General features: G+C 41.6%; 1 protein-coding gene across 15 annotated transcripts in view; it reads right to left on the reverse strand.

Moving 5' to 3' along the window:
• The window catches only part of shank3a (SH3 and multiple ankyrin repeat domains 3a), a 229,440-nt gene that overhangs the window by 58,920 nt on the left and 153,732 nt on the right, over positions 1-16,788 (reverse strand). For 14 of the 15 annotated variants that reach the window (XR_014124032.1, XR_004775895.2, XM_081715340.1 and 11 more), the window contains 4 exons: positions 15,397-15,513; positions 10,831-10,908; positions 9,558-9,624; positions 6,849-7,179 (listed from right to left, as the gene is read on the reverse strand). Coding sequence is in view for 13 of the 15 variants with exons in the window: in XM_081715340.1 (XP_081571466.1) it covers positions 6,849-7,179; positions 9,558-9,624; positions 10,831-10,908; positions 15,397-15,513 (593 nt within the window). In the remaining 2 variants the exon portion in view is untranslated. Of the gene's footprint in view, positions 1-6,848; positions 7,180-9,557; positions 9,625-10,830; positions 10,909-15,396; positions 15,514-16,324; positions 16,377-16,788 lie in introns of those variants that run through there. The other variant, XM_081715348.1, reaches the window with a different exon arrangement.

Genomic DNA, 16,788 nt, shown 5'->3' on the forward strand with positions numbered 1-16,788 from the left:
TCCTCCTCCTCTCCTCCTCCTCCTCCTCCTCCTCTCCTCCTCTCCTCTCCGCCCTCCCCCGTGCTCCCGTTAGCGGCTGCCTGGCGCGAAGCGTGCCGAGCGCTCGGGCTGCTCTGGCCGCGAGTGGGGCATGACCGCTCCCCGCGGCTCTCGCGGGCACGCTCGCACACACGCGCGCAGTGACGCGGCTGCGCTCTCTTGCCGTGCCGAGGGCTCACACACTGCCGCCCCTCCCTGCACATTCTATCCTCACGCAGCTCGTCAGCGATGACAACACGCGGGCGCTGGGGGTCTGGATTGATTAGTGTGGGGAGAGCGACTTACCTCACCCCCCTAAAACCCAGCCACACAAACACTCACGCACACACACGGCTAGCCCTGGCGTAATCAACACAACCCAGCCCCTCCTACTTCTCCCTCTCTCCCCTCAGACTGACGGCCCTCCCTCCTCCTGTTTCCCTCTCCATCTCCTGCGCTCTCCTTTCCTCCACTGCTCTCTCTCACTGCTCAACCTCCCTCCTTCTGTCTCTTTCCCTGACATGCTTTTTCTTTCTTTCTTTTCTTTCTTTCTTTCTTCCATCCTCTGTCCTCCCTTCTCTCTACCCTTTTCTCTCTGTGTCTCCCTAATGTGTGTGTGTGTGAGAGAGAGAGAGAGAGAGAGAGACAAGTTCTGAATGTTAATGCAGCTGCAGGCTGAGTAGCCACTGATCTACGTCTGTCTCATTCATCTCTGAGCCTTCCCACTCTCCCATTCATTTCTCTCTCTCACTCTCTCTCTCTCTCTCTCTCTCTCTCTCTCTTTCTCTCACTCACACACACGCATGGTACAGCAAACACATGGCAATAACCACCTATGTACTACATATGTCCTTCTCTTTCTCCCATTTAGTGTGGTAACAGATAGAATAACAACCTGTATGCCATCGAACTTGACAAATGCACCCCCCCCCACCCAATGGTTTCTGTTCCCCCTGCCCTCCAACCCATAAACATGCATAGAAAGTGAATGGTGAATGAAAAGGTAAGGGAGGGCAGAGAAGATCTGAATGAAAAAGTGGATGAGAGAGCGACACAGAGAGAAAGAAAGCAGGAGAGAGAGAGAGAGAGAGAGAGAGAGAGAGAGACACTAGACCTACACAGAGGGGGGTTCTCCTGTTGTCACAATTCCCTCTGATTCTATATTAAACAGTCAGAAGCGCCAGCCCATAATAAACAGTGCAGAAAATCATCACCCAGCTCTGCAGTAACATTACCTTTCACACATATCAGTCATTAACACACACACACACACACACACAAACATACACTTCTGACAAGTGTCCTTTCTAATTATTAAATGTACTGGAGCACTTTGCAAACCAGCTGCAGTGGAATGGTGTGTCAATGCCCGACATCTTGTTCCCATTATCTTTCTTACATGTATCTAAACAACTTAAGTAAATGTTACTTACTAGGACAACATATCAGATCTGAGATAGATATCCCCCAATCATACCCATCTCTGATTCTCCACATTGTGGCTTATGAATATACTGAGCTATTTTTCACACAGCTGATACCAGGTTTCTGACGTCCACTCCTAAACTCATCAGCAGAGAACATCTAACCCCTTGCCTGAGGTGGAACAGCTCTCTAGCTTGAGGTGGATGAGCTGCTAAGTCTCTCTTCATTCCCTGAATCTCTCTTCTATCCAGCAGCCTTAAGCCCAGTCATCTCTGTCTCTCTCTCTCTTTCTCTCTCTCTCTCTCTCTCTCTCTCTCTCTCTCTCTTAATCACCCTCAGAAAAACACAAAACCCTTTCAGGGACATACGCAAAATATAACACACAATAAGAACAGCAGATGAAGAGATGGAGGGAAAGCTGTCTATGGAGAGAAGAGGAACTGCAGGTGTGACACTGCTGCCCACTGCCACCCAGCATCGCCCAGGTGGCCCGGGTCCTTAGAACTACCCACGTCCTGACTCAGCAGCAGCCACAGTCAGCAGTGAGGCAGAAGATGCCTCTTCACTGTCACAGCTGCAGGGTGGGGGAACAGAACGTGGGGTCAGGCAGATCCCCTGCACAGATCCTGCTAAAGCCCCCCAGCTGCTTAGAGCCTCATGACCCCTGAGCTCCCACCCAGACCTGCACTCCTCCACAGCTCCATCCGCAGGAACATGACTGCCATGCCACAGTGAGTAGTGCACTACAGCACTGACCCCCCCCCCCCTCCACACACACACACACACACACCATAGCAATATCCAAATAAAATAAGTGCTAAATCCTCCATGAGCTGTGTACCAAGGCATGATTGTGTAGTCATTATTAACTAAAAGTTAATATCACTATTATGAACATGTAATAACATAACATTGTTACATGTTATGAACATGTACCAAGTTTTATTATTAAATACAGAACAATGAGTATATTATTCCAGTATTAGCGTCACTTCGCTGGCTTCCTGTTCAGCGAAGTGATGCTAATACTGATGGTAAGTGATGCAAATACTGATGCTAATATAGAATGCACTTTAAAGTCATTTTATTTGCTTTTAAGGCAATCATGGACTAACATCTTCATACTTCTTGGCTCGTCTAACTAAATGTGCTCCACAACAATCATCAAACACATGTTTACTTCAGTTCCAAGTGTGAAACATAGAAGTGGTGAGGCTGCATTTACTGTACTTGCACCACAGCTGTGTAACTGAATAACTCCCACCCACTAAACACATCTTCAGTTCAGCATCTTCAGCATTTTCAAGTAGCAATTTTAAACAGCAGCTTAAAATAATCTTTTTTTCCTTGTTTTATACTTAATATATGTATTTTTCTCTTGTTTTATACTTAATATATATATTCTCTTTAATTTTTTTTAACCTCCACTGAATTTTATTCTGTTTTCTTTAGCTGCTTTACTCAATTTTTTGCATTCCTTTTATACGTGTCACAGAACACTCCCCTTGCCACTGGTCACGTGGTGCGGCCCGCCACGCGCAGTGGGAGTCATGCTGTTTTATTTCTAACCACACCCTCCATGATAGCACACACCTGCACCTGCTTTAATGTTGTGTATGTCTGTGTGTATTTAAACCCCTGCTGGTGTGTGCATCAGTGTTGGTCATTGTTCATGTTGCCGTTGTTAATGTTCACGTTGTTCATGCTAGTTAGATGTGTATTCATGTTCACCGTGTGAGTGCCATCACTGTATGTGTTCGTGGTTAATAAACCTCTGTCTCTGTCAGGGAGTCTGTGCATCCTGCTCTGCGCCCTGCAGCACTCGGGCCGTTACAGATTACTCATCCCTTATTTTTATTATACATTTGTTTACGTATGTTTTCTTAGAATTTATCTGTTTTTACGCTTGCTTTTCTTTAGTGGTAACTCACTGTAAGTTCACTTTAAGGTGATATATAAATAATAATAATAATAATAATAATTATTATTATTATTATTATTGTTGTTGTTGTTGTTGTTGTTGTTATTATTAATTTCGCTACAATTAGTGGAAGAATTTGGAGGTTAAGTGAAGGCTATGTATAAAGGACATTTGAATAGTGGCTAAAAGGTCCTTTGGGGCTGACTGTGATAGAATGATCACTCTACCTTTATCACTCTACCCTGCTCAAACTCTCTGCCCAACACCCCACACCCTAAGCTAACTGAATGTACTGGTATATTTGCAAAGTCTTTCATTTGACTGTGTGTGTGTGTGAGAGAGTGAGTGAGTAGGTGTGTATTAGGTTAATCTACCCTTCCAGCAAATTTGGATACATTACTATCAAAGAAAAACAACTCCATTCCCACATCTCTCCCACCTATTTCTCTGTTTCTCACTGATTTTTCTGCCTTTTCTCTTTTATGCTATTAAAGACGTTTTGCAGTGGCAAAGAAAATAATTTACAATGACTTTGGGGAAAACTTAAAATCTAATAACATGAATTCCATTTCTCTTTTTTTTAATGTCATTTTGCACTGTCTAGCTATTTTCTTTTCAAAGCCTTGTATGAACTAGGATTGCCCATTAGATGGGGCAATTGTGAGGGAGGGCACAGGAGTGGAGGATGTTAAAGATGGTATTGATCCTATATCCACCTTCCTGCAGTCTTTGAAGACCAATAAAAAATCAGCCCCGCCCTGCCTCTCCTTGTCCTATCCTATCGCTCTGCTCTGTCTATTTGTGGAGGCATGGGAGTGGCCTGTGTCTCAGCCATGTCCTAAGGGTGGAATTCATCATGGAAGGTTCCAAACTGAACGAGTGCTCTTTCAGAGTGACACCTCATTTACCTGGGCTGCACAAACAAAATGGATTTCCTTTTCTTGTCAATAAATCACACCTTTCTCTCTCTCATTCACTCTCTCTCACTTTCTTAGTCTCTCTTTCCCTTTCAGGCTCTCTGTCTGTCTGTCTGTCTGTCTCTATATTTAAACACAGTTCATATGAAACACCAAAAAGCAAGAAGGCTTCACTAGGGCCTCATGGCTCCAGCTGAGGTACACCTGTTGTGGTACTGAGAGCTGAAGCTTTGTGAGTAGCCTGTAGTCTGCGCTTTTCCATCAACATGGAGAAGATGGGCTTTGTTTCTTTCATTTAAGTACTTTAATGATATATCTAATCATAATTTTTATATTCATACATACATCCATAATTAGCAGTGAGATGTAGTTCCAGTTATTAGTAAAGTCATAACTAATATTGTAATTGTAAGGAGGAATTTGAAAGCTGTCCCCTTAAGAATGCGATTCAAATCTGCCTGGCTAGAAAACCCATTCACTTGAACGTGGAAAGGATGAGTAATGCTTCTGGTAGCGGTATGACTACTGCTGTAAACAATTAATAACTTGCTGGTAATATTAGATTAGAAGATTACTTGCAATGCTATATGCATTGCATTGCATGATAATGTTGTATTTTGTGGCATTTTGTACAGTATTGTAAATTGTACAGTGTTTGTACAATTCTTGAACAGTATATGGCAAGATTGTAATTTATAGCATTCTTCAATTTGGCATCTTCTGGTGCCATGTCTAGTATTAGTGGTGGACTGAGAAACACAGACAGTATGACTGTCAGAGAGTAAAAGAAAGAAAGAAAGAAAGAAAGAAAGAAAGAAAGAAAGAAAGAAAGAAAGAAAGAAAGAAAGAAAGAAAGGAAAACAAAGTAGAGCAAAGTGAGTTAGTGAGAGTGGGAGGAAAGTGAATGCTAACTTGCAGAATACTTTGATCTAACCATGTTTGCTGCACATGTTTTTCTGCCACACAACACAAACAAGTGCTTTGGAATGAATGCTGGTAAAATTCTCCACTTTTTTGTCTCATCATTTGTTAATCTTTGCACTGATTTTTTCAATGTATTTCTAATAGATTATGTAATCTCCCTAATATGCATGCATGAATTCTGATCTACTAATATTATAAACAGCAGTCAAACATATAGTGGTAGGTCAAAGAAAAGTACTGTATGCTGGCAAATCTGCTGACCCTAGTAAAGTCTGGCAGCGTTTAGGAGAGTGAGCATATCATAGCCTCACACCTGACCCTGAGCCGGACGTGAGTGGGTGGGGCTAATGATGCCATTAATTACACACTCCCCTGGTCACAACAATACCTTGGGGAGAGACAGGTGGACACAGCTAGACACAGGGCAAATAACCAGAGAGAGAGAGAGAGAGAGAGAGAGCGAGAGAGAGCGAGAGATATGAAGGGTTTGATATTATTGCAAAGGAACCGACCCCAGGGGCAGAATCTGCTCAAACCCTGACCATCACATTTATTAACAGACTGATGCAAGTTCACCCACCTTGGTTGCCCTCAGACATTAAGGGCCGGTGGTGACAATTATGAGGGAATAGGATATCAGTGCTGACAGATGGACAACTAGGACAGAACACAGCAAACACTTACAGTCCCTGGGACCTCAATGTGCATATATATATATATATATATATATATATATATATATTGTGTGTGTGTGTTGTGTGTGTGAGACAGAGAGAGAGAGAGAGAGAGAGAGAGAGAGAGAGAGAGAGAGAGAGAGAGAGAGAAAGAGTGAGAAAGCGTGCTAAAAGTATAAAACACCAAAAGCAATAGTCAGCTGGTCAAGGCTTGAAAAAGTACACTGGCAAATGTGACACGGACCACAGAGGCAACAATACCTCGCATCATCCACAGTGACCCCTTGAATAATTCAAAGTACATGTTGTTGGTATAAGATGTGATATGAAGAGCATGCATTTTAAATGAAACCTGAAGTAAAAAAAAAACTCTTATAAAGTGCAATGCCTACTCATCTCTGAAATTATGTCAATCGCTCTAACTGTAATACTTCTGCAATAAATATGAGGCTGAGGACAATATTACAGCAAAATATAATAAGCACTGAAATGCATGGCTGTTTGGCAAGTCTACCCCCCAGTGGCCTACAGTTCAGAGGTGGAGAGGACAGCTATCTCATCTGAATATATATTAAAAATTCTAGCAACATTACAGGTAGGAGGCGTATGCAGCTAAGACAGTGCTCTTGTGTATAAGTAACAACATACACCTTCTCATGTTAAGAATGTAATTTACTATGTGATCCATGTTGCATGCACAGGACGGATGATTCATTGGGTGACTGATCTACAAAAAGCCAGTAAGGCCTTAGTTTCTTTCTCCAAACCTGTTGCCATCTTCTCCTCTTCCAGAACCTATATATAAAGCTGGCCTTGTGGTATTAAACCTAGTGAAGAAATGACAAAACCAATCTGTGGTATGTGAAAATTAAACTGTTGTATCATTAATAAACTACGCTAAACATTTATTCTTTTGAGTTTTTTCATAGTCAAGGGTACCAACTGTATATCTACAGATTGGGTCCTCACCTGAGGCGTCCATGGCTGTGCCCGTGTCTGCGCAGAGCATGCATGTCGGGTTCCTCGCTGACACGCTGCAAGGAGGGGGACCGGGAATGGGAGGAGCGGGAGCTGCCGGTGCTCTGGAGACTGCCATCAGCGGCTACCTCCCCTGCAGGGGGCGCTAGAGGGGGCAGGCTCCGCAGAGATGGCACTGGCGAATAGGCGGTGACAGCCTCGGTCCCATTGTTCAGGTTGTTGTCAGAGGCTGAGCGAAGCAGTGAACGTGATGTCGTCCGAGTGCCACCCCCCGTGGTCACACGCCGGCGGTTTGTGTAGGAGGGGGTCTCCCTGAAAGGCACTGAGAGAGACACAAACACAGGAGTTAGAGCAGCGCTGAAAGGCACAACATAGATGATCAAGCAGAGGTAACATTAATTTATAAAGGAAAACCAGACATTTCTCATTTCTCATTAGGAAAGGGACAAATGAAGAGCCCAGCAGAAGATCTCACAAGAAGGATGTAATGTACATCCATGATTAAGTACAATCTCCTACTGCGCACTGACTGACATGAGTTTATGACCCCCACCAGGGTGGGACAGATATCCTGTATAATATCGTTTGACTAGTCAGTAATGGAAATATAAGGAGTCTGATCTAATAACTAAGATCATGAGTATTGAATTTGTGTGACATAAGCTTTTTCAGTTTAACTTCAATAATTCTGCACCCATCTTAAGCACTAGGTGGCATTGTCTGCTTTCCCTCCAAACTCTAATTGTGTGCATAACATCCTACACAGCTTATAGCCATCAACACAAGTCACTCAAGCAAAATCATAATACTGAACCTTTCATGCTGCAACTGAAAAAGTTATTATGTTATAAATTACACAAGCATTAAACATATAACTTCAGAGTATAACCAGAATATCTCTTGCTGCAGTTCAGTTTTCCATCATTATAGAAATGCATATATGTGGTCTGGTGGCATTCTAATGGCTCATCCTCTCTAATCTGATGTAGAAATTAAGTATTGATCTAAGTACTATACACTCTTGTTTCTGGATTGGATCTCAGCTCCTCTGCTCTACCAATCAAAGCAGGCAGGACTGAGAAGTGCGGCACACAGAAAAGCCAGTTGATTTAACTGGTCACACTTATTCATGTGACCATTTCATGGTCTCTTTCCAGGGTTCATCTTGGCATTGTCATTGAAAATGTGTTATACATAGACACTCTCTGTCTTTCTCTCTCTGTCTCTCTGTCTCAATACCTGTAATTTGAACTATAAGTCATCCAATCAAAGCCATTTTTAAGTACTGTACATTTGCTGTGCTTACCCTTCCAATCACTAATGCACTCTATCAGAACTGGCTTCTTCCTGTTTGGAGATAACACCTGCCTTCAAAACCTAGGTGAGCTATGTTAGGTTACCATCCAGCTTTCCATACAAACGGTCTGCATTTCAACCCCTTATTTTCTCCATATATAAGCTGTTTTTAAAATCCAAGAGCTCGGAGCATCTAAGAGCATTATTTGTCTTGTCTGGAATAACAGTTTGACTTTGAGAAACTGTTATTTCTAATTATTTGTTTAACTTTTTTTTTCTCACTTTGATTTAGTAGTGTTAACCTTCTTATTTTGCCAAGATCAGTTTCAGCTAGACCAACATTGGATCCATAAAAGAATATAAATAATTATTTTCTGTAAACTAGAAATTACCTGTTATGTTTATGTCATGAAATTATGAAATTACCTGTTATGTTTATGTTATGGGGCACTGCAAATGGTCATTTGAACTACAGGAAGGTACAGTGTTTTTTTGTCATTTTACATTTCAAAGAAAATAATAAATTATCCTGGTAAACTCCTTTCAAACTTAAAAAAATATTAACATTTTTGATGTATTTGTATGCTTTAGGACACAAAGCAGAATAAATTACATCTTCACAACATCAAACTGAAACATCCTAGAGGTTTAGTGGATCTACATAAGAGAAATTTACGGTCAAAGTTTGTGCACATAAAAAAAGTCTAATTTAAGACCATAACCAAGAATTGCTTGCCCCAAAAACAGTATGCGACCAAGGATGACCAGTTTGTTACTGGTGTCTAAATTCAGCATCTTTTGTAGCCAAACATAAATGTAGACATCCATTTAAGGCCCCTCTCTGTAAAATGTTTTTAAAGCTTCATCTCCACACTTCATCATTTTCAGTAAGAAGACTAAATGTCCAATCCCACACAGAAATCTTTCACTCCCACTTACTCCATCCCCCTCTTACGCTCCCTCTGTGAAGGGCTCCGTTTCCATTGTCTTAGAGGGCAGAATCTTTAGACTAGGTGTACGATCTATAGGAGTCTATAGGAGTCACTTTTGCTGAGCTCCCACTGGTTGTAAGCACATCCCAACATGTGTGTGAGCTTGGGCAGGGAGCACTGTTTCAACGCCATGATTCCAGCACTGCACTGCTAATGAGTGTCATGTGTTAATGATTTGCGGCTAGTAGCCATCTGCATGGACGGCAAATGTGAGAACTGAGTTCCTGCTGTCATTAGTATTAACAGAACGATGATGCCTTGCATTCACTTTAACTTGATAAGCATACACAATAATATACACTGCTACCTTTTGAATGGGGTTGTCTTACACATTTAAATGAAATCAACACCATATGATAATATGCAAAAAAGGTCATTTGCACCCAAATGTGAAGAGCTTTAGCTTACTCACCAACATCTGATGCTTTGTGAACTTTTATAATTTCTGCCAGGTCAAAATTTCCAGCAATGATAGCCACCTAAAAAAGGGGGGAAAATGTAACATTTCGACCAGCATACTCATTTAGCAACTCTTTAGGTCTAATTCAAATGTAGTCATCCATGGCTCACACATTCATAGCTGTAAGCATGATGCATAACATCCAACTTAATCAACACTGAAGGTCTAAAATGTTATTGCCAATTAGAACACTGAATACCGCCCTCCTATGAGAGAGCAATTGTGCACACAACACAAGTTTACTGTTGTTATGGAAACATGACAAGAGTCACACTAATGGTACATAAAATAGTGGCACAGTTAACCTTCTCTCTCTCCCTCACTGTTTTGTCTTCATTGTTCCATATAAACACAAGGACTAATTCGTTTCTCTTCATTAAAGAGCCAGTGTCTGACTGTGGCAGCTGTCTAATGGTGCCTCTCATGGTTTGTACAGCAGTGCCATGTTGTTCTCCCTCTCTGTGCATATAAACAAATGATTTGCACTGTAAAACTGGGTCAATGTCAGCTGGAGTATGAGTTCAAGCAGGGAGCGGCCTCTGTGCAAACGTTGTCTGAGCTGAGATGCCCCAATCTCAGCATGCTTTTGGAATGTACAGTCACACAAATGACTCTCTCCTATCACTCCTCATAGACTGTTGACTACAGAGGCTAAAAACATTTCATATCTAAACAGTAAGAGGAAGTATTGCAACTCTCTTAAAACTACAATTGCTCAATTTAAATTATGAAAATGGCTTTTTTTCTCCATATGAATGAAGATGAGTTTTCAAGTGTAAGAGAACGTAATCATGAGCCTTACAAATCCATTCACACAAGACTTTCAGAATGAAGACTATATTTAAAACAGCAACCTGTGAGCCCTCAGCATCTCAATAACACCATTGGTGGGTTAAAATATCTGGTTAGAAAAGTTTCCTTTTGTGCTGAGATGTCAGCTTCTTTACAACTTCTATAAATTACTTTATAGAAGTCATAGACTTTCTAGAAGCCCTCGCTACAATTATTAATGATTAGTCAGGCTTATCAGCAACATTTTCACAGTCATATTGTTATCTTAGTGAGAGAATGAAAAAGATAGTAACCTCTAAAAATGTTACTTCATGAAATGTGATAGGCATGACTCCACAATGCCAGGGTGGAACTGGTCCAGTAGTGAAAGCATTGCTGTGCAGGAAATGGGAGGTTTAATACGGCTGAGCGCGTTTTAGACCTGTGTGCTCACCTGGAAGGCAGTTTGGCTGTTGTAGTTCTTTATCTCTTTATTTGCGCCTCTGAACAGCAAAACACGTGCACAACTATCCTGGAGGGGAAAGACAGAGAGAGAGAGAGAGAGAAAGATGGAGAGAAAGAGACTTTGAAGGATAGGAGACTATCATGTTTTAATGTCAGAGTCTCTCTTTGGACAGCTGAGAGCAGCAGTGAGGATTTTAAAGGCCAGGAAAGAGCAGTCGACATCGGGCCATGGTTCCTTACCCTCTCTTATACTCTACACTGGTCCCCAGACAGAGCCAGGCTTTCACACACACACACACACACCACACACACACACACGCACACGCACACGCACACACACACAAAGTAAGCATGAGACTGCTTAGATTTATGTCCTAGTTTCCAAACCGTGGTGGTAATAGGGAATAGCACAGGTGCCTCTGCTGCTCCTACAGCTCCTGAAGGGCCTATGTGAGTACAAAGGAATAATCACAATATCAAGAATCACATATGCTCTCTCTAGCTCTTTCAACTGCCTGTCTGTATCTCTCTCTCTCTCTCTCTCTCTCTCTCTCTCTCTCTCTCTCTCTCTCTCTCACTTTCTCTCTCACACACATGAAAATTTAGAAAGCCATTTACATGATGGGATGTGGGTGGGGCTTTACAGTTTGCTATGTTAATAACTATGAATAGGGTGAATGTGTTTTTGTCACATACAAGATGAGTGGATTTGCCTAACTTTGTATATCTGGCGGTGCCTGCCTGTCAAAAAATCAATATGTAATTTCAGCTGCAGACTGAATTAACTGAGTAATGATTGAGCTGTTCTATCATACAGGGGATATAAAGACCTCCATTTTTTTCCTGAACCACAACCCCTCTGTTGCTCTCTCTCTCTCTCTCTCTCTCTCTCTCTCTCTGGTTATTATGCCCTGTGTCTAGCTGTGTCCACCTGAAATGGCACAAGGACACACATTCCCCACAGTATATCCACTGACCTAGCACTGGCAGTGTACACTGCTATTTTTATATGATCACTAATCAAAAACAGCACATTAGGTTCTGACTATAATGTCAGCATTGGGAAAAGCAGTATGATGTCTAGTGGACTAGAAATAATCATAGTTTGCCTGTTCCATTTCACCATTATAGTGGTTATCTTATAGAGATGCAGTCAGTAAGTGACCTCTGCTGGTAAAACTTTAGAAAGGCACCACTCATGTTCTTTGCCACTACCACAGCAAAGAAAATTATACAGTCTTACAGAGATTCAGAAAATGATGGAGTGATCAGGAATGGTGTTTTATTGTTATAGCAGGCCTTTTGTGGCTTTTGAGAGTGACATTGCCATGGATTCTGCTTAACTATGGTAACTAAAACTACTAGAAAGGGTTAACCCCGCTCCCCATATGTACTAAATTGGCCTACATATCTGAAAATAGCTGGATGTCATTATCCAGCTGGATTAAGCTGCGTGAATGAGTGAAGCACTGTGTGAGTGCTGAAGAAAGTGGCAGGTAAGGAGCTGAGGTGTGAGATGATGCACTGCTGCTCCTTTGCACACTACTCATCTGAAAGAGAGAGAGAGAGAGAGAGAGAGAGAGAGAGAGAGAGAGAGAGAGAGAGAGCTAACAAATAATTCTGCCCTTAACTTTAGCGTGTGATTGCACTCTCCCCCTCTCTATTTGTGTTTGTGAATATGGCTGAGTTGAGCTTAACGGTGCATGTGCAAATTCTAAAGGCATGATGCAGAGCTAATGACTCCACAGACTCAACATGCTTCACCTGTTTGTATGTGTGTTTGTGTAGGCCATAAAGCATGAATGATTAGCTTGCTTATAATAGGAGCTCAAAATGACCATAAGCAGTTTGTTCTTAATATTGTGCCCAAATATACAGAGACATGAAATACACACACACACACACACACACACGCACACACACAAATGCATGCAACCAAGCACACGTACACACACATGCACGGTCACACGCACACACACACGTGCACACACACACACACACACACACGATTTTGAAGTGTATTCTACTGACCATTGTGTTTTGTGGTGGGAAGAGAGTTTTTCTTCTCTCCTTATCATGTACTCTCCTAATACCTAATTTCCAGTCTCACTCACATAGTGTGTCCCTGCTTGCTCTGGCTCTGTCAATCCAATAATGCCTCTCTGTCAATCTAGTAATTCCCCTCTGTCAGCCTGGTAATGCCTCTTGACCCACCCAGTGGCAAGGGTGCAGAGTACCCTCTCACAGACTCTCTTTGGAATCGATCTGTTCCAACACCTCCCTGGACTCATCTGTTCGAAGAACATCTTAAGCCACACTCACTGCTCAAGTCTCATACATGAACACATGGGTACATGTATATATGCACACACACACACACACACACACACACACACACACACAACCACACACAGTTCCAGAGTCTCCTTATACTTTGCTTGCATATATTTATGTTGTCTGAGTGATGCTGTGATGCTATGAGTGAGTGTGTGTGTGTGTGTGTATGTGTTTGTGTGTGCATCATAAAATAATGAAATAACACAACCTCTTTTGGACAGTATTAGAAGTAGAGCACACTCCTGGGTTTATCACAGCACTAAAACGGCCGGAATGGATATCCTTCTCCCCTCTGTTATGTGCTCCTTTGGAAAAAGTATGCAGAGGATGCACCAGAACCTCATATGCTATAGTCCTATAGCAGTCTGCAATTAATTATATTCTACACAGAAAATTACACTCACTCATTCCTTTATTAGGAACATCTTACATTTACTTTACTACACCCATCTAATATGTGCATTTTATATGTGCACAAGGAAAGACTAGCACATCTGTGCAACTTTTAGTCAGCTCCCACCTGTCATGGGTCAGTTTCTGACCACAGGAGCTCTGCTGAGCAGACATTATTCTTAACACAGCAGTGACACTGTAGGTGTTGAGCTGGTTTGAGTGCATCTGGCAGAGTAATGTTGCTGGTGCACATATCAGCATGTCATTACTAGGTGGGAGCGTGATCTATCAACCAAAAATGTCCAGCCAAAAGGGGTCATGTGGTTAGAATTTGGCCAATGATGAAGAGAGTGGCAAATGCAATTTTTGCATAGAAAACTTTGAATGAGGTGCATGGATACTGTATTTATTTATTTATTTTTAATTTTTAAGATCATTCATTATGTGAGGTTTCAAGATCAATGTTATTTGATACAAATGCAAAGGCTGTTTGTGCTTGTGCTAATGTGGTCAGCTTTGGTATTGATCAGCCCAATGTATGTGACTTAAGACAGACTAGATGTATATTACATTAGTGAGGGTCAACTGTGGTGTAATCTTATTGCTGCTGACTAAATGAGCATAAACAACTACCACTATTATACCACCAATGCACACATTCACCCATATCCATCTCAGTGATTCATGTGAAATGATAAGGATGTACTAACTGGCATTGGATTTGTTTGTTGCTCATACTGTGGAACTAGTCTGGATGACTTGATATGATTTCCAACATCTCTGAATCTTTATGCTTCTGCTTGAGAGATCAGATAGCCAGTACAATTTTTTTTAACCTTTTTTTTAATGTTTTTTTTTTTTTTGTGGTTTACATCAATATGTAATAAATGCACATCTAAACCATTGAACTGCATGGATGCACTGAAAATTGCACTCAGGTGTGCTTTTGCTCAGTCTCACACACACACACACACACACACACACACACACACACACACACACACGCGTGCGCAAAAGCACATTCACCCACAAATGCACACAGAGAGATTTTTTTTTTAAATACTTTAAACCTTTTTAGAATCAGTCTTGCCTATAAAGCTACAATCTGGACATTTTCAAAGCTAAATGGTAAACTGATTTGTTAACCTATTCAGTTTGGAGGAACAAAAAAGAAAAGAAAAGAAAAATAAAAACAATGTCACTGTGTCAAGTGTGCTACCTGTTTTAGGATAGTCAAGTCTAAATGAAATATAGATGGTTTAAATTACAAAGAACCTCTGTTTCAAAGAACAGCATTCTTTATAGTTTTTTCTTATATCTTCATCCAATTAGGACATTTGATAAGCATTTTATAATTTTAAGCATTTTAAAAGCTTGCAAAAAAAAAAACTTGGAACTTAAAAATGTATTCATTTGCTGTACATTCAGATGCTGTATATGTCCAAGGAAATCACATTCAGAGACAGACCCAAAGTCCTGTGTGACTGGAATATGACAGCACTGATCATGCACTGGGTAGCAGGGCTGCAGTGCACATACATCGTCTGTATTCACCACACATAACATCCTCTGGAAACATTCAAATATTCAGCTAGACATCCAAGCACATGATTTGATAGGGCAGGAATAGAAAGTTGCAGTCAGAGACCTAAGGTTAAATTGTAATGTCAGGTGTAGAAACACAGTCTAATGGGTCACAGAGGAGACTGCATTCATCTGGACTCTCACACTGTCACCTTGCAATAAGCGCTATAAGCCAGTCTAGGGCAATGTAACAAAGACATGTACGTGTGTGTGTGGTATGAGACAGGTTTGCATGAGTTACCTGGTTGTAGAGGGCACAGATGTGCAGGGCAGTGTTTCCAGAAGCATTCTGTGCACTCATGTCAGCGCCATAGAAGAGGAGGTGCTCTAGGTGCTGCACATGGCCATGACGACAGGCCTAATACACACACACACACATGCACACGGACACGCGCGCACACACACACACACACACACACACACACACACACACACGCACACGGACACGCGCACACACACACACACACGCGCGTGCGCACACACACACACATACACACACACACACACACACACAAGGAAAACGTAAAAGATAGTGTGGGTGGTGTACCTGCCCAGGGCTGTTTTGAATGGGCTAGTGGTCTGGGTAAAAACAAAGCCCATTTTAACCACGTGGGCTATCTCAAGGAGCACATTTGTGTCACATTCTCTGCCTAAGGATCTTCTGTTTCTGCTGGTTTCCTCTTTCTACTCCTGTCCTCTTGCTCTTTCAGTCACTATTCTCTCTGCTCACTGCTGAGATAAGAGACAGCAGAATTGTATTTTGTATTATCAATGTCACTGTTTGATTCCCTATTATTCAAAGGGTGTCCTCTCTGCATACAAATGAAGTGTGGGACCTACAAAAAACAGTGCGGAAAAACTGAACAAGAGGTCCTTACTACCGGGCAGAAAAAACGAAAGAGACAGAAAGAGAGTGGGAAAGACTGAAATAGAGGAGTGGAGATGGACAGGGGGAGCAAAAGAGGGAGAGAAACAGATGTAAAAATGGAATATATGTGAATGTTTTCCTGTGACTGGGTGAATGGACTCAAGAGCAGCTAGGTTACACTGAGACAAAATGCCTCTAATTGCATAGTGACTTAACTTCCCTTTTATGGCTCACAGTGATACAGAGACAGGGCTGTGGACAGAGGTACTATAGATCTGTTCACTCATTATGTATATAGTACCTGATTTTGTGAAGTTTCTACAGTATATCTTCAGGCATGGTGACTCCAGCCACTGTAATGATAGCTTTGTCAAATGTAAAATCATCAAAAATTTAAAAAGAAAGCTCACAGTAAGATGACTCTCCCTTACATTACAATGCATGCACAAATAAGAATCACATACACACATAGAATAGAAAACAGTGCAACTACGCATTGCACCTAACACTGCTCTGATTTTGTTACTCTGTTGTCAAGGCTTTTGGGATCAATAACATGTGTGTGTGTGTGTGTGTGCTTGTTTAAAAGTATGCCTGTCACATGTCCTGATCGTATTGTGGGAATGATGCCACAACCTTGGGTGTGCATTTATATGTAAACATGGAGCACTAGTGCTGAACACATACACATGCTTCATTCCTCATTTAATGCTCCTGTGTTTCTAACTCAGATGTACTCCACCTCAGGCTATCTATTCTCTATGC

Source organism: Electrophorus electricus, chromosome 6 (genome assembly GCF_041902795.1).
Source record: "Electrophorus electricus isolate QZ-2024a chromosome 6, ASM4190279v1, whole genome shotgun sequence".
NCBI classification, from domain to species: domain Eukaryota; kingdom Metazoa; phylum Chordata; class Actinopteri; order Gymnotiformes; family Gymnotidae; genus Electrophorus; species Electrophorus electricus.